This window comes from Acanthochromis polyacanthus, chromosome 11 (assembly GCF_021347895.1).
Source record: "Acanthochromis polyacanthus isolate Apoly-LR-REF ecotype Palm Island chromosome 11, KAUST_Apoly_ChrSc, whole genome shotgun sequence".
Lineage (NCBI taxonomy): Eukaryota > Metazoa > Chordata > Actinopteri > Pomacentridae > Acanthochromis > Acanthochromis polyacanthus.
This window is the reverse complement of record NC_067123.1, coordinates 39,160,570-39,179,891: the sequence shown is the minus strand read 5'-3', so window position 1 is coordinate 39,179,891 and position 19,322 is coordinate 39,160,570. Positions and strand designations below refer to the sequence as shown.

General features: G+C 38.3%; 1 protein-coding gene across 1 annotated transcript in view; it reads right to left on the bottom strand.

Moving 5' to 3' along the window:
- Positions 1 to 16,771, bottom strand: part of LOC110961360 (cell division control protein 42 homolog) — a 28,155-nt gene extending 11,384 nt beyond the window's left edge. Inside the window, exons 1-3 of the mRNA XM_022208946.2 lie at positions 16,683 to 16,771; positions 13,253 to 13,357; positions 535 to 607 (exon numbers count right to left, since the gene is read on the bottom strand). Coding sequence (XP_022064638.1) covers positions 535 to 607; positions 13,253 to 13,357 — 178 coding nt within the window. The 5' untranslated portion in view covers positions 16,683 to 16,771. The remainder of the gene's footprint in view (positions 1 to 534; positions 608 to 13,252; positions 13,358 to 16,682) is intronic.
- Between the last annotated feature and the right edge of the window lie 2,551 nt (positions 16,772 to 19,322).

The window sequence follows — 19,322 nt, the reverse complement described above, 5'->3', positions numbered from 1 at the left end:
CTAGTGGATGATTTTATGTCACTAGTGGTTGATTTTATGTCACTAGTGGATGATTTTATGTCACGAATGGATGATTTTATGTCACTAGTGGATGATTTTATGTCACTAGTGGATGATTTTATGTCACGAATGGATGATTTTATGTCATTAGTGGATGATTTTATGTCACTAGTGGATGATTTTATGTCACGAATGGATGATTTTATGTCATTAGCGGTTGATTTTATGTCACTAGTGGATGATTTTATGTCACTAGTGGTTGATTTCATGTCACTAGTGGATGATTTTATGTCACAAATGGATGATTTTATGTCACTAGTGGATGATTTTATGTCACTAGTGGATGATTTTATGTCACGAATGGATGATTTTATGTCATTAGTGGATGATTTTATGTCACTAGTGGATGATTTTATGTCACTAGTGGATGATCACAAGTTCAAAATTGGACAACAAATACTACTACTATATGCTGCTATTGTTTCTATTATCCTACACAGAATTATATATTAACTGTGCTGAATTTTTTTTTACCTGCAGTGTCAAACAGTCCCAGAGTGTACGGCTCCCCGCCAATCATCACTGTCACGGCATAGTTATCAAACACCTGGGGGAGACAGAGGGGGAGACGAGAGGAAACAGAGGGTGGAGAGTAAGACCGAGAGAGCAGAAGGGAAGGCGAAAAAAGGAAGTAAAAATGTGAAAAAGACATATGATCTGCGGCACACATCAAAACAAAACAGGAAGCGTACTCGTTGTCTTTAACAGGCTGACATGTGCCCGACAAACAGGACACTCAGTACCACCAAACCTTAATCTAACTCTACAACCTTTTCACTTAAGCTTTCACAGTGTTGCAGCATGTTTGATATTTCACCTGCATGAAGTAAATCTTTAATAATACGGAGACACTTCCTTTTTAACGTCATCCAAAACAAAGGTGTAAACAGGACTGAGTATTCAAAAGCCACTTGGAGCTACTTTGGAAGTAAAGTCGGTAAACATCACGGATTTTCCTGCTTTCCCCAGCATGCACGTCAAAGGTCACCAGGTTTACACAACAGAACGCATGAAGTGTTAGATAAGCTCTTTGTCAGCTTCAGACCTCCATGCTGCTGCATGTTTACCAGAATACAAATACTCCGATTCATGGGAATAATCACAAAATGCCTTTAAAATCCAGCAGCAGGTCTCTTTTTGGCTATTTTTTTATGAAAGCTGAGTTGATTTTAAGCATATCTTTGACATTTTAATAATTAAAAGTTGCTTGGATTTCTCTGAATCTGTTTTTGGTTTCAGCCCAGATTCCCAGAGTTCACCAGCAACGTGTTTTAGAACAGGGGTGTCAAACATGCGGCCCGTGGGCCAAATCCGGCCCACTGGAGGATTTAGTAAAGTGTAAAAAAAAAAAAAGGCATTAACTGCAAAGTATAAAAATTTAAAATAATTTCCAGACCATGACGAGTTGTTTTTATCAAAAAGGAGAATACCGGATTGTTCATTGCTTTTTTAAAAAAAATCATATTGTGTTTCATTTTTGTAATATTTTGTCGTTTTTATTTTTTTGTCCGACTTGTTGTTTGTCTCATGTTTTTGTTGTTGTGTTTCCTTTTCTCACTTGTGTTTTGTCGTCTTATTTTTGTCATTTTGTGTTTTGCTTTATTTGTTGTTTTGTGCATCGTTTTTGTTTGCTTCCTTTTTGTCTCGTTTGTGTTGTTTGTTTGCTGCCGTCGTTTCTCGTTGTTGTCACTTGAGTAATTTTTTTTCTCTCATTTTTGTCGTTTGTCCATTTTTTGTCGCTTTGTAACTTTTTTGTCAGATTTTTTGTCTCATTTGTTGTTTTGTTTCATGTCGCTTGTCTAATTTTTTTGTCATTGTTTCTCATTTTTGTCGTTTTGTGTTTCCTTGTTGTCTCGTTTGTGTTTTTATCTTATTTTTGTCGTTTTGTGTTTTGTTTTATTCATTGCTTGGTGTATCTTCCTTGTCATTTTGTTTCTCATTTTTGTCGTTTTGCGTTTCCTTTTTCTCGCTTGTGTTTGTCTTATTTTTGTCATTTTGTTTTGTTTTATTCATTGCTTTGTATATCTTCCTTGTCGTTTTGTTTCTCGCTTTTGTCATTTTGTGTCTCTTTTTTGCTGTTTGTCCATTTTTTTTGTCCCTTTGTAATTTTTTTAATCTCTTTTGTTTTGTGTCGTTTGTCTCATTTTTTGTCATTTTATGTCTCATTTTTGTAATATTCTGTCTTGCATTGCTGTTTTTTGTCTTTTCTTGTCTGACTTTTGTGTTGTGTTTTTGAAGCTATTTAGATCAAATTTGCATTACTTATGAACCTAGTTGGATAAAGGTATGACCCCAACAAATGACAAAGCGACATAAAAAAATGTAAATTTCTTCACGTTGCATCTTTACCGCCAAAAGCTGTGGCTAAAGGGAGGGAAAGGAAAGGGAAAGGCTGAATTCCTGCACACTGTCAGGAGCTGAATGAGGACGTTTTGCTGGTATTTTCAGTCGTGCTTCGATTATACCGTCAAATATTTCCTTAAAGGCAGGAAACGCTGGTTAACCTGCCTCCAGGTTTGACTGTGCTGTTTCCATAGAGGTGCAGGAGTTGAATCACTGAGGTGTGGGCGGTGCGTAGAGGTCTGACAGCTGCATCTTCTGACAAGTCGAGGTGCGGTTTTACCACATTTTACTGACGGCCGTGTCTCCCTGACAACATGAGCAAACAACTAAACAATTGCTGTTTTTTTTTTTTTTAATATTATGTAATTGGTAACTGGAATAAGGTGACATAACCTTTTTGCTACAAGGCCCCACATTGATCCAGCCAGAAATAAGTAAAATATGAAATCTGGGAGATAATGGTGTGGTCACAATTGCTGAGAGTTTCCAAGCACCAATTAATGGCATATAAATGACAAATTCAACAACCGAACTGGCTTTAATCAGCTAAAAATGACTGACAGCCATTTAAATATTGTCATTAGTGAATGGCAGAATGAAGAAAATACTGGAAATGAGCTGAACTCTCTCCGTAGAGGGAACTGCTTTGCTGCTGTCCAGGTAAACAGACTTGTCGCCTCACAGTTCCCTCCTCCCTCCCGTTTCATCACTCCCATGCCTCCAGGCTGCTGCCACGTGCAATAACAAGCAGCACGGCCCCGACATGCCTGCCGGCCTCGGCTCTGTGAACTGGGAGGTGAGCTGCAGCAGGGAGTGTCCAAGAGTCGCTCCAATCGAGCACGACTTCAACATGTCGGCCTGCTGTCGCCTGCAGACACCGTTTGGCTCTAATGAAGCTCCGTATGCACAGGCACGTTCCAGATAAACTGGAGAATGTAGCCTGTAGGAGAGGAAGTGGCACGTACACGGATTCAAGCTCTGATCTTTATTTAACCAGGCAGGCTCACAGCAGGCGACTTGAAATGCTCGATGCCTGAAATGTACAAGGTCTCGACAAGACACGTCTACAGCTCCGACACACAGAGTCTCTTTTTCTGCTCTGATGGAGATGCGACATCAACACTGAGCACAAAACCGTCAAATACTGACAGCAGCTGGAATATATTTGTTCATTAAAGTGTGACCAACAACATGTTTACAATTTATTCACCGTATAAACCAGGAGAGTCAAACTCATCTTAGTTCAGGTTCCACATTCAGTCCAGTTTGATCTCCAGTGGACCGGATCAGTAAAATCACAGCATAATAACCTGTAAATAACCATAACTCCAAATTCTTCTTTTGTTTTGGTGCAAAAAAGTAAATTCTGAAAATATTCATATCAATCTTGGCCCTTGGCTTGGCCCTTACTGTACTATGCTGAGAAGGCTACACCCCCTGTCAAAAGTTTTAGGACGCGTTTCCATTCATTTGAATGAGAAAGCGTCCTAAACCTTTTGACAGGGGGTGTATTATTCTGTGTGTATGCTGTTCTGTTTGTCATGACAAGTAATAAAAAATAAAGTTTAAAAAAAGAAGGTACATGTTAAAAATGGGGGAGGACGTAGTCTCAGAAAAACCTAAGAGAATGAAAATAAGCAGAAGGCAACAAAAATGAAATCAAAATGTCACTAAAATGTTAATATTTTGGTAACTGAAACTAATGCAAATCTAATTATTCAAATGCAGCTAAATTGGAATTTTTGTGAAAGAACTATGACTAAATCTGCAACAAATGTCGGCCACATTTTGACTAAATATTTATACCTCATTAAATATATTATAGAACACAAACACATGATTATAAGTAGGGTTGAACAGTTTGGGAAAATATAAATTTTTCTGACATACTGTGATTTGATCAACGATTAATATTACGTTTTTAAATAAAAACATGTTTATATTACACAGGTGTTGGCGCTAGCAGTTAATAATGTGGTACCAAGTGTTTTTGTTAAAGTTTAATGCAGCAGGCCTTGTAAATAGGGCTGAACAATCATTTTAGAATTAAAACTGCAATTTGAAACAGTGCAATTGACCCTTCGCTAAGCCCCGCCCCCCTCAGTTACTGTTGCTACGCCTGTCAAGCTTTCCCTCCTAGCATGAAATATGGAGTTTTTAGCGGTTCCGGTGAGTGATATTTCTCAGGAGATATGTGCAAATTTCTGGACATATTCTACAGCGATATCAGAGAGAAGCAGACAGAAGGGTCTCCAGTATGCTTTTGAGGACTACATTCACCAAATTAAATGTTGGCGGAGTCTAAATGAAGAGGAAAATAGAGGGAAAAGCGCACAGATCTCAGTGTAAGCGCCAAACACCCCATGTATTGTCACTTCACGTCAAAAATAATCATATCCAAGAACAACAATGTTCTTGTACAGCAGGGTAAGCCACAGAAGCTGCAGTTTGTGATAAACGAAGTGTGGCTGTTAAATAAAGAGACGAACGCTGTAAATCAGTTTTATTTAATTGCAGCACATTGCCACTTCATGGTTACAGCTAATGCATGCAGCACAGATGACAAACTGTGTGTCGGTGGTTTTACTGACTCCTGTGGGTTTTTCCTCGTGTGACAGTCACACTTTTGATGGTATCTCATGTGGTAGCGCTCCATCACATGTTGAAAATACATCACAGAGCAACTACTGAACTGAAGTTTACATTTTTAAAAAAATCATTGATCAAATCACATGTCAGAAAAATTTTATTCTTTCCCAATTTGTTTTTAAATCTTAGACTTTTTAAAAGCTTTTAAAAATAGTCAAACAGCTAAGACAAATAGGGGGAAAAAAGTTTGACATCTCATCTGCTTGTTTCACCCCAACATAGTAAGAGTTCAGCTATGCTTTTCCAGAAATCTGAACCGACAAATTAAAGTAATGCTGATGTTTTTTGTATGTTTTATGGTGATGTGAACGCTGACGGAAAAGTTCTGCTGGTGCAACATGTCAGGGCAGTAAGTGTCATGAGTCAGGAGATGGCATAACAGCTCCAGATGTTTCTGGAACCACTGGCAGCTGCACAGTCAGGACTTTTCTTTGGAACTTCAACTGGAAAAAAATTAAACTCAAGTTGCAGGGCTGACAGAACGGGACTTCTAGTGAGTGTTACAGGAGCTCTGGCAGCAGAGAATCACTGCACAACGGGGAGGACAGCCGAATGATTTGAAATTAGTTTGGATTTTTATCGGTGCAGTCGTTAAACGAGGGGTGTCAAACTCATTTTAGTTCAGTTCTGATTTCAAGAGGGCAGGATTGGTACAATCATAACATAATATCCTCTAAATAACGGAGAAAAAAATGCAAAATGAGAAACAAAATGACAAAAACATGAGACAATTGACTAAAGTCAGACAAAAAAACAACAAAAAACGAGACAAAATGTTACAAAAATTAGAAAAAAACGACAAAATCGAGAAACAAAATGACAAAAGATGAGACAAATGACAAAATTCAGACAAAAAACACACAAAATATTACAAAAATGACAAAAGCAAGAAACAAAATGATAAAACATTATACAAACAAAACAAAGCGACAAAAAAATTTGACTAAAAAAGTTACGACGCAACAAAAACAAGACAGAAAATGACAAAAGGGAGAAATAAAACGACCAAAAAATACACAACACAAGCGAGACAAAAAGACACAATACGACAAAAATGCTACACAAAAGAACAAAGCAAAACACAAAACAAGACAAACTATTAAGCAAGAAACAAAACGACAAAAAATGAGACACACAACACAAAACAAAGAGACAAAAAGTTTGACAAAAAAGTTAAAACGACAAAAACGAGACAAGAAATGACAAAGTGAGAAACAAAACAACCAAAAAATAGACAACGCAAGCGAGACAAAAAACGACAAAAATGCTACACAAAAGAAGGAAAAATTAAACAAAAGACACAAACAAGACAAAAAAAATGACAAAACCGTGAAACAAAACGACAAAATCATGACACAAATGGTAAAAGCCAGACAAAAAAAGACCAAAAAACAACAAAAGTCAGACAAAATATTACAACAACGACCAATCTGGGATTTTACTTTCTGATCCAAACAACTTGTCATGGTCTAGAAATTATTTTAAATTTATAGTTTTACTAATTTACAATCTGCAGTTAATGTCTTCTCTGTAATTTTTACACTATGAGGGCCGGATTGGACCCTCTGGAGGACCACTTTTGGACCACGGGCCTCATGTTGGACACTCCTTTTGTTGTTCAGTAGTTTGAGGTGGATGGCGCAGTTTGGGTTTGAAATTTTAGCTCTGAGGAAAGGCTGTTGAATGAACTGTTTCTTTCCTTCTTTAAATGTTATTTATGCCTTTTCCAGAATTAGAAAGCAGCCTTGGACTTTACTCAGACAGACTGACAAGACAGTTTATGGTGCGACGCTCAGAAACACACCAGCAGTAACGGAAACACAGAGGTACTACTTAGGTCACGTTTAGACAGAAGCCTCGGTGGAAGGGTGAGGCAAACATGTTTCACTAAAACACTAGCTCACCGTTCACACACAGAAACACAGAGCACAGCAGACACAGGTTTGTGATGATGATGTGTTTGGATGGAGCTCAGACTGTAGAAGCTGCTGGAAACAGTCAGATCACAACAGACTGGTGGAAAACAGCTGCACAGAAAAGTCCCCCAACAGTATCTGTGTTATTTAGAGAGACGGTTACTTCACTTTAGTCACTCTGCTCTGAATGTTCCATTCACATTTCCTGGAAGAAACCACCCAACAAGGACGCTCCAGATAAAATGCCATGGATGAGATATTAAATTATGGTCTGCTGACCTGTTTCTAAAGGAATTATTTCCTGGACAAAACTTCCACTCTCCTGTTTTGTTATTGTGGTGGCTGTCAGCTGACTGACGGGAAACAACACAACGAGATGCAACGCTGATGTGAAAACGCTCAGCAAAAAAAAACAAAAAAACAACACAGTGAAGTAAGAGTGAAATTTGCACAGGTTTACTGTGATGAATCTCCAGACTACCACAGGAAATAGCTGATTCTGGAGCTGTGCCGAGTCTGCAAACAGCAGCTAGAAGGATCCAGAAGAGGCTGATGGTGTTCAAAAAAAACAACACTATTATTATTTAAATGTACGATGCTATACAGTTGAAAGGTTTTTGTGCAGAAACCGGTTCTTCAGCTGCATGATAGCTGGTCTCAAAGGTTTAAGATAAAGCTAGAGCGTTGATGTGGAGCAATAAAGCTGTTACTAACAATAGGATACGACTGGGAGGAACAGGATGTTGTGCATACGATAATAACAATGGACAATAAGCAATAAAAAGTTGCTTCACTGTTGCAGATTGATCCAAATGTTGAGCTGACTTGACGCATGTAAAACTGTGTTGTTATTCACTATGATGACAACTAAATAATTTGTTTTTCTTAAATGTTTTTTTAAATTAAAACAGTCTTAAAATACATTGTAATATTACAACTTATCTGGAAACATCACATCTTAACTCCAAAATTTTTCTCAGAAACATTACAGCTTAATTCTTGAATGTTGCAACAACATTCTTCACAACATATTAGATTACTCTCTAGAATCTAAGCGCTCATGTGTCTGACTTTGGCAGAATCTCTCAGACTTTCTCATGGCCTACCTGTGAACAGACCAGCAGTCACAGCTGTTTATCTCATGTGTTTGGTGAGTTTAGGAGCGTCACTGAGGCAGTTTCATAAACAAACAAGATGGCCGCTGCTTCTGTCGGATGGTCTTTTGAGTCTGCTATTGTGTCATTATCGTACATTTAGCCTAAAAGAAGAACAATCAGCTGCACTTGCACCTGTTTATAGTCGTCGTTCACTCAGCTTGCCGGGTGTTTCGTTGCTCTGATCGGGTAAATTCTCGTCTAATTTTGTCCAGAGGTATTTTGGCTGCACACATGGAAGCTTTGAAATAAAAATGAACTGAGAGGTTTCACACTAATTTGCATTTATCTGGTGATGCCATGCTAGAGTATTAAAATAAAGATAAATTAATGCAAGTCCATGGGCTGTGTCAGCAAAATGTTTGAAATATTCCATAAATCTTAATGATATATTTATTCGGGCTGTTAAAATGAACGCGTTAAAAGCAGATTAATCATCATCATGATAAATCTGATTAAAGATTTTAAGGCAATGAACCCATTAGCAGTGCACAGATGTGTATGTATGTATATATATATATATATATGATATGAAACGCAGTATACATTAAATGAATTATATTTCATCGTGACGAATCAAAATTATTCCAGAGCAACACTGTAAATAATCTGATTAAACAATTTAATTGTTTGACAGCCCTAATCAATCAATCAATCAATCAATCTTCCCTTCTTTCTTGAGTGTTCTTGTTCATGCAAAATGAAACGCGATTATTTTGGATTAAAAATGAATTCTATTGAATCATGATTAATCAAAATTAATCCACAGCACCCCTATGATTAATCTGATTAAGCCTTTTAATTGTTTAACAGCACTACTATTTGTTTGTTTTTCTTGTTAACTGACAGCTTTTTATCATTTTTATTTTATGTATTTACTCCTAAAACATTAACAAAGGTGTCACTGATATTGATGAACTCAGAGGGGAACATCTTCCTTTTGGCTTTCTAAGGCAGGATAGAGATTTTGTTCACCTCTGTGGTCCCGATCTTTACCCACTGTTCTTGTACATTTCAGCATTTTCAAAGAAAAAAAACCTGCAAACTACCAACTGCACACCAAACATCAGTCAGGAACAGTTGGAGACTGGCTGGTGAATGCAGATATATTAAGTAAAACATCTGTAGTATGTAGAGCTACATGTTGTTCCAATGCTGGCAACACCTTGGAAACATGGAAATAATAATGCGTAAACCAGATTATAGTCTAGGCATTATAATTGTGTCATATTCCACAGAAAACACTTCTAGCCATGGTTGCACAGGAGTTTTACTGCATTGGAAAAATTAACCCACAGTAGAGTAGCAATAAACACCCAGGAACTGCTGAATGTTCAAAACGCTATTTGCCTTGATATGTCAGGTATTTAACTCATTATCTTACTTTATCTATGAATGGTTGCCCTAATAAATATCTCTTATTCAATCTGGAATTCATGTAAACCCATACCGGTATTTCCTAAACTCTATAAATGTGTTTAGGTGAGGAAAACCAAGTAGAAACCTTAAATAGGAAGAATGAAGTCAAACCGCACAGCCAAAAATAACACGGGGGGAGGGAGGTGAGAGAGATGGACAGGGAGAGAGGAAGAGGAAGATAAAGTTGAGTCAGCACTGTTGCTTCTGCAATCCTCTGATCAAACTGTGCTGACCGCTGACGGACAGAGCGACAGGGTACCGATAGAAAACAGAAGAGAATTACTCATCAGTTTGCAGCCACCGGTCGGTGAAGCTGCCCATCAAGTCGGGCTGTTTGAGATATTTCCAGCCCTGCCTGTCAACGGCCAGTCACGAACCAAAAAAGCCAGAGTTTGCAGGATCAGTCGAGCTGACGTTAAAGTCTGGGCCACATTCTGCATCAGGCTGCAGAGGCAGTGATGCAGCTTCCTCATCGCGCTGCTACAGCATGACACGACACTTCAGAGCAGTCACGAATCAAACCGGATGTGCACGGACGTAAATGTACGTCTGTAAATCCTGCAGCTACAGACACAAAACCACCTTAAAGAAGTTAACGCACAGAGAACGAAAGAATCGAACAAAACAGCAAGCAGGCGGAGAAGCTCATATCAGACAGATTTACAGCAACTGGAAAACAACAAAGTGGTGTTGAAAAAAATTTAACTTTTTCTAATGGGATACTTCTAAATGCACACTACAGTATGCTGCGGAAACGCAACAAATGACTGGCGGAGTGAAGATGTGATTTCAAGTACAGCTTGCTTTCTAAAAAAATGGAATTCTGAGAAATCATTTGTTTGAATCAGACAATCCAGTGCCGTGTCATTCAGCGTAGGCGATCATTTCTCTGCATCCAATCTGATCTTTTTCTTTCTGAATTGTGACTTTCAATCGTTCCATGTGTAGCCCTGATGCCAGTCCATCATTTTCTGTCTGACTCGTCCTCTCTTCCCACTAATTATTCCAGTTGTGACGACATATTCCAGTTTTCTTTCATTATGATGTGTCTAAAAATGTGGTTCGTCATTTCATAATTTTGTTCAGACGCGTGTGATGTGTGTTTAGTGTTATTAAATCATCTTCATTTGTTATTCTGGCCGTTTAAGATAAATGTAGCATCCGTCTGGAAAACCACATCTCTGCTGCAGTGATTAGCTTATTTTTCCATTTTCGAAATGCTGTTCTTTGGTGACTGAATTCCTGTTTAAATGTGAATATTTTCAGGTTTCTTCCCACTTCTATGACAGTAAACTGAATATGTTTGGGTTCTGGATAAAACAAGACATTTGCAGATGTAGTCTTGGGTTTGGGAAACACAAATCAATATTTTACACAATTTTCTGACCTTTTACACGTCAAACAACTGAAGTCGAACCAATAAATCTGTTCGTCGATACTGTAGATCTCTTATTAGAGCTTGTTGTCCAATATACATCAATACAAAACCTTTTTTTTTAACAGAACATAACAGAGAAAGAGGGAATTTAAAAACGGAGTCAACACGCAGTTGATCCATTGTTCATAATACTATCAGCACTGAGGTAGCACATGTAGCAGAGCACTTGTGTTCATTGAAAATCAATAAGGAGCTTGTGGAAAATTAATTAACAATATCAGCCAATACACACTGAGATCAGAATTTCTTTCTACCTATAATCTGTATCAGCCATCTGGCCTCCACAAACAACTAATTAAACAAGAGAACCATCAACAGAACAATCTGGTTTGGGCACAGTCATGCTAGCTATTTCCCACTGCTTCCAGTCTTTATGCTAAGCTAAGCTAACCCTGAGTAACATGGATCATCTCAATTAACTCTCAGCAAATGAGAAAATAAGTGTGTTTTCTACTAAAAGGTAGAAACATCCCAATCCAGTGCAAAGCATTTTTATAAAGCATATCAGCATTCCTGTCCACTAACAAAAGTCCAATCGTTTTACATCCGCTGACAAAAAGGGAGAACATAATTTGTTGCAATTATATGTTGTCCAATTATATTATCTGTAATACGATCATTTTAACAGAACTGCGTTCAATAACACCAATATGATACAGCACTAAGTCTAAAGCAAAACAGCTGTACCAAGGCAACACAGACTAGACGATACTTCTCAAAGGGAAGAGAAATTCCCTTGTGCCAGACGACAAAGCCAACCAGATTACAGAGACGGTAACTCAATCTACCGCCGCCGCGCTGGACGATCATTCAGAGCATCACTGTGGTGGAAAATGCAGGTTTTCTCCTTCTTTTAGCGCTTTAGTATGTAAAGCATCTCCCTTTGAACATGATTCAAATCAAAACAACACTTTATACGCAGCATCTGACCTTTACAACGCGGTTCCTGACCACCTACGAGGTTTTTAATCAGATGTGACTCATGGTGGATTTACCAATTTGAAATTTCTGTTCATTTTGTATTCTACTAACTTTACGACAACTCTGCAATAAGGGAAAATGTTAAAGTTCCTACTGCACCACTGTGAACTTGAACTGTGATAGTATTGGTCATTTTGAGTGTTCTAGTCCTGCTACTATAACGCAGTACTAAATGGACCGGAAAAAAAAGATGAAGGAAAATCGTGGATCGTGCATTTTTCCTATGCAGAGCCGTTCCTTTAGCAAGCCTCTACACTGGACTGATTTTAATGCTTTAACCCTTTAAGCTGCAGTCAATTCCAGCCATTTTCAGTACAAAAAAATTGCTAATATTCTGTTTGTAAATAAAAATATGACGAGAAATACAGGGACTATTGGACGCGCATCGCGAGGTGCATTTCCTCAAAAACGACCTATTCGTGGAGTATATACTGACTTCAAGACATGTTTTGGACAAAATATGTTACTGGCTTGTTTCGTCTGGATGTAAAAGGTTGGATTATGGCTGTTTTTTGTGGAATATTTTCATCTGTGTGTAATAATGAACCTGGAAATGTGAGTCGCGCTGTGTGCGTTGAAGCCGTGTATAGAGAACGGATGGATGGATATTTGTTGTTTGTCGGACAAATGTGTTTATATTACCCGCTGTGGTAATCACATCTGAAAGTGGTTTATACCGGCGGATTCATGAGAATCTAAGCTTTCCATCGATGTATCATGTTTGTATCATCGAGTTTGCAGAGTCGGTCAATTAAGCGAAATATTTTAGCGCATCTTAAAGTGTACCGCGGGCGGGACACTGAAGCGCAAAGGGTTAATTTTGCTCAAAGTATGCATTATGAGACCGTACTGTCTCAGAAAAAAGTTTTGGTTTGGGACTCGGTGTCAGCAGACATCTGAAATTAAAGAACTGATAGAGACATCCCTACAAAATGGGTTTTATTTTATTGTCCATTTATTTGAAGGCAAAAACAACAGTGAGTGCACCTAAAACGTCAACTCTCTCTGAGCAGTAAAATCATGTGCATGCTTCACTGTGACGTATTTCTCCTTCAGTTTACGGTGAACCCTGCTGTACTTTCAGCGATGGATGGCTGCTTGTGGAACTCGCACGTTTGTTTTGTGTCTGTTCGGTCCAGACGCTTCAACAAGTATCACTTCCTGTGCGACACCAAAGAGCAGCATCCTGAGCGCAAACGGAAAATCGCACTACCCATTTCAGACACGATCAGCTTGCAGCAGAGCATACAAAGTGTTTGTCGACGTGTTTGCGTTATCAGAGCGTTACTCACCGTGGGGACGTATTCAGAGGGAAACTTGTTGGTGGTATAAGAGATAAGCAGGCAGGTCTTTCCCACTGCACCATCGCCGACCACCACACACTTTATAGTCTGCATCTGAGGTGGAGGAAGACAGGAAATTAAAGGCAAACCTGGGACATCTGACGAGGAATGACTTTAAACATAGCTGAAAAGATCTAATTATGCAAGTTCTAATATGCAAATATGCATATTAGAAGTAATTTATTCACAAATATTATGAACCAACCGAACCCAAAACCCACTGGCTGGTTCAAAAGACATGTTATCTTAATAAAGAAGGGGGGGGGGAGCCAAATTACAGCATCCACTAGCTAAAAACTGAAGAACTCTTCACTGGTTCTTCATCTATGTTCTGTTCCCTTGGAAAATTTCACTAAATCTACACATAAAGTCATATTTTAAGCAAATTTTTAAACATCTCATTTAAAAAAAAATGACAAAAATAAAGTGCTTGCTTGAACCAATTTTGCTAAAAACTAAAACTTCTGAGCTCCAAAGGCCACTCTGGGCATTTTAGAGTGAACTGCAGGCTGTGTTTACCCAGAGCTGGGAGGTGACAGACAGAAACCAAAAACATTTATAAAAAAAAAAATACAAGCGGTAAAATATGTCTGGGATGTGGAGTAAAAAAACACCCCGAAACTGTTGGGGGTTCAGAGGGCAAATCATCAGCTGATATATAATCATAATTAATGACAATTTTCTGTCAGTGTAAATGCTACATTTACAATATTATAATACCAATAATACACAAATACTAAAAACATCTAAAAATCACAAGAACCTCAATGTTACAACTTGACAAATGCAAACAGATTCATAACTGTTCTGGATAATTTGAAGACTTCTTAAGGTTGTTTTTAAATAGCTGGGCAGACTAAAATGGGAAGCACTTCATCATGTAACATAGAAATGTGGTGAAATTGCTTCTTTTTACATAGTAGACAATATGAAACTCCTCATTTTACACTCTAATAACTGAGCCAGCAACCTGTGTTGTGCAGTTTCTCTGCTCTATTTAATATCTGACAACACTTCTCAAATCACCACAGATATGATTTGCAGATTTAAAGAAACAGAGCACATTTACTGCAAATTAGACTTTCGTTATCTCTTTAAGATTATAACATATCACCCCCCTGTTGACGGATGAGTTGACGAATCCACAGACGATTGATATAGAGTTCACTTGCAACTACTTTCTAGTTTTATTACTAATTGTGAGAAAAAAATTAAGCAAATACATGAGAAAATGTGAATATTTAGGCGTTTTCTTGTATTTCTGTGGTATTACACTGGATTTACTAGTGGTTTTGGTTGTGCAAAATGTGCAATTTAAAACTACTTTGGAAAAATTACTGAAGAAAATAACAGGCGGTTTGATTCATAATGGAAATGAAACAAAAGTAGATAAGTCGTCTGTAGGTTAATGAGGTAATCCTTTCAAAACTACTTGTGTGAAAAGTCTATTTATCACTCCATCTATCTATCTGTGGATGGATGCATTTTACCTACTAGTAGTGGTGAAATGATTACTTGGTCAATGCAAGGCACCACAGTTTGAGATTTTCTAAATGACTGTGAACAAATTAACATTCCCTTCCCTTCTTTTCGGTGTCTTAGGTGTTTGGGCTTCGTGTAAACAAGCTGCAGCTTCCAGCCGACTTGTTTCGGGTGTCAGGTTTAGTCGACGGAAACAGTGGCGGCGCTATAAAGCAGTGTTCAGTCCGTACTGGCTGGAGAACCTGTGATCAGCCAGACGCTGAGCAGCTTGCATATCCAGGCTGCTGCTTTATTAAAAGGGACAATGGTAAAGGGTATCAGCTGCCACTTCATCACTGACTCTTTGTTTGGGGCATTTAGCAGCGGCAGCAGTCGGGGACAAGGTAAGCGGTGTCTGCAGAGACGATGACACCGGTTAGAGGGTTCATTCCTCAGTGATAATCCAGACACAAGCAGACAATTATGGACGGACAGCGGCGTCTTTCCCACGTACTGCTGCTTCTTGTACACAACATTATCTGCATCAAGTTAGTCCAGTTTTGAAATGTGAAGCTTTTAGAGATGCAGAAAATGATAACTTTACATATTTGCACAGTGTAAAAAAACTATATCTCTGTCTCATTCTCTCCCTCTATGTAGACAGGTATATTATTATAAACAGTAGGAAAATAGGCTAGTACTTATATTACTTATTTATTACATGAGTATTATTGTTTTAGTAGGCCACAGGTGGATTTTGTTTCTCATGTTCTTCATGCTGTGAAAGACAATGAAGTATCTATCTATCCTGTCAACGTGGTTATTTTTATTTATACTTGCTCTAGATTTGTACAAATACCTATCCCTATTTCTTATTATGTCATTGTTGCACTGACTGCTTTACGTGCCTCTTTAATTGCCCCCTGGGAACAAATAAAGTTTTCTGAATCTGATTGCCTTTGCTGCAAATAACTTTTAAATGTGATCTGCAGCTAAAAAGAAAAAAAATCTTTACAATTTAAAGAAAACTGCACAAAACAAAATATTTTGTAATTACATATAATAACAAATTCAACATATTCCAGCTATAATTACTGGATTAAATCCATTTTCTTTAAGGTGCTGCCTACAGGAAACTAGAAAAATGCTCCTTCATTCAACACTGTTGTGGGTTTAATCAAAATGACACAACACACAGTTAATTTAGCATTAATCCCTTAAGTGTGTACAAACCTGTGATAATAATTTCTTAGTTTCTAAGTCTTTGAGCTCTGAATGATTTAACATTCAACCAGTTTCCCCGAAGTGACACTGTGCTTTTTTCACTCACTTCCGCATACAAAGCCATGGCAGAAACTTAGAAAAACATACTTCTATCGCGGGCCAGATCGTAATCTACTTATATCTTGCAAATTTAGAGCATTTAGAGCACAAAATAAACGCCTGCCGGCAGCTTTTAGGAGCTACTAGACGTGAAATGCTGAAAAGTTTACTCCTGCGAGGCGAGCTAACGTCAGCTAAGCTGGTCGGTAGCTAACTGAAGTTACATCCGCCGGACCCCCACCCACAGCAAAAACACCGTTTAAAGTTGTTTTAAAGCACGTATAACGACAAAACAACGCGCCGGGAAGGTAAATGTAAATGTGTAAGTAAGACTCGATGCCACGTTTGCGCTAAATCACCGTAAAACCCCAACCGGTAACTTTCGGCGGAGATTTTAGAGCCGCGCTAGCCCGAAGTTAGCAGAAGGAAACGGTTTGTTTTGACAGCTGCCGGTGAGCCCAGTTCATCTGTCAACGGACCAACCGAGGCACATTTAACTCCGAAACACGTCCTCTGGGCTGCATCGAGGTTTCTCTGACGATCTTTCGCCGTTTTTCGTGTGTAAATCACAGTTTGTGACACTGACAGGACCTACCTTTTCACCGCCGCCGGAGTGCTGCTAATGTGGTGCTGCGTTCAGGTGCTTCCCGTAAATGGCCCCGGAAATGTGACGTGCTGTGTTCATGTTCAAAAGGGTGTGTCGGTCATTGCCATGTTGACTTTCATTTCAATTCAGTTTGGTTTCTTTTATATAACGCCAGTTCACACCTGCTTATGGAAACTTACACAGAAAGATGAAGACGTTAGAATAAAAAAAAAAAACGTAATTGATTACTATTGATTGATAATATTTTGCCAGATTTGTGTCATTCGTCTCATGGTTTGTTGTTTTGTTTCTGGTTTTTGTTGTTTTGCATTCCCTTTTTGTCTCAGCTGTGATTTTTTTTTGTTATATTTGTGTGATTTTGTGTTATTCGTCGTTTTGTTGTTTTTTTGTCTCGCTTTTGTTGTCTAATTTTTTGTTGTTTTGTTTCTTACTTTTGTCATTTTTGTCTTGTTTTTGTCATTTGTCCACTTTTTGACGCTTGAATACTGTTGTTGTCTATTTTTTGTCTCTTATTGATTTGTTTGTTAGTGTTTGTCACATTTTTTGCCATTTTGTTTCTCAATTTTGTTTTGTTGTGTCTTATTTTTGTTAGTTTGTCTTTTGCTTCATTCTTTGTTTTGTGTCTCGTTTTTGTCAGTTTTCGTCTTGTTTGTGTATTTTTTTCTCATCTTTGCCATTAACCCATTTTTTTCTTGCTTTGTAACTGTTTTTGTCAAATTCTTTGTCTCATTTTTTTGTCGTTTTGTGTTTCCTTTTTGTCTCGGTTGTTTTTTGTCATTTTGTGTCATTTCTTTGTTGTTTTGTGTCTCATTTTTGTCTGCCATGCATTTTTTGTATTATTTTCGTCATTTTGTGCTATTTGTCATTTTGTGTATTTGTCTCGCTTGTGTTGTCTGCTTTCTTGATGCTTTATTTCTCACTTTTGTCATTTTTTTTCTTTGTCATTTGTCCATTTTTTTGTCGCTTTATTACTTTTTTGTCTAACTTTTTGTCTCTTTGTTTTGTTTGGTCTTGTTTGTCGCATTTTTTGCCGTTTTGTTTCTCAGTTTTGAGTCTCAGTTTTGTCTGGCTTGCATTTTTTCCGCCTTATTTTCGTTGTTTGTATTCTCTCTGCAGAAGGGGGAGGAATAGTACAGTCTGATTGCCTCAGGTAGGAAGGACCTCCTGTGGCGTTCTGAGGTGCACCTCGGTGGTCTAAGTGGGGTTGTCCGTGATGCTGAGCAGCTTCCTCAGCCTCTTCTTCTCTGAGAACTCCAACAAAGACTCCAGCTCATCCCCAGGACAGAGCCAGCTCTCCTGATGAGCTTAAGTCTGTTCCTGTCAGCTGCTTTCAGCACACTACAACGTAGAAGATGACGCTGGAGGCCACCGAGTTAGAAAACATCTGCGCCATGCTTCTGCAGACATTAAACGATCTGAGTCTCCTGAGAAAGTCCAGCTGGCTTTGACCCTTCTGTACAACCAAAGCCAGAGCTGACTCACTCTTGGTCCTGTTTGTGTCAGATACCTGCATCCTCTTCTTTTGTATCCAGACCGCTGATACAGCACTGTCTGACTGCACCTCATTATCATCCGGCTGCAGAGGAGGAAAAGTTCTGACGTGTTTGTACGTCTTTAAAACAATCACCTAAGAAAAGGCATTCCCTAAATAGTGCTCTAAATAGTCATGTGGTTTGATTTGTTGGAACATTTGTACACATGAAAGCATCACTAAAAGGGATAAATCAGAAAGTTTCACATCCTATTCTGCTTTAAGAAAATCTATAAAGCACAAGAAAGCCTGCAGTCTGACAGTGAAGCGTTCTGCTGGGATAAAATGGTACATAAATGTCTATAAAATATGATGGAGTTTGGTCATCAAGAGCTTTAGATGTGAGGAGAATTTTAAACTATTTTGGATCTTACAGGGAGCCAACAAAGAGAAAATAATATGAAAGAAATACGAGCTCTTTTGCTGGTGTCTGTCAGAACTCTGCTGCAGCATTTGGGATCAGCTTGACGTTTTTAGAGAATTAATTGGACGTCCTAGTTCAGTTTGATATATACATATACATGGATTAATTTAAAGACTACTTTTTCTTACATGGTGACAGCTGATTGAGTTCTCTGGAGAGCGAAAAAATGAATGTTGAGCTTTAAAGAAGGATAAAAAAGTGTGTCTTTACGCTGAAAACCACAACATAAAACAATATTTTACACAATAATGTGCTTCTGATGCCACATAGCTGTTTTTAATTACATGTTATATATTCCAGAAAGCAGCATTTCACTGTTGCATGTGACAAACACTGTTGTTTTAACATGATGAGAATGCTTCGAGCATATAAAGTCAGGTTAAAAAAAAACTGTTTTCCTAATTTGTTGTGGGGGAACGTGGCTAGAGATATTTCAAACGGTCCCTGAAGGCAGCATCTGTGGTTCCATTTAACATTTAGAGGTGTCATGTGGACCCACTTCATTTTTTAAATAGATATTTAGGTTCACATGCCACTGAATTTATGACATAATGACCATCATTGTGCTTGAACACTGCAGACTGAGGGATGAAGAAGTTTCTGAGCGGCCAGCAGAGGGAGCTGAAGCTCAGACTGCTGCTGTTTCTGAGGTTACTGCATTGTTTACAGTGCA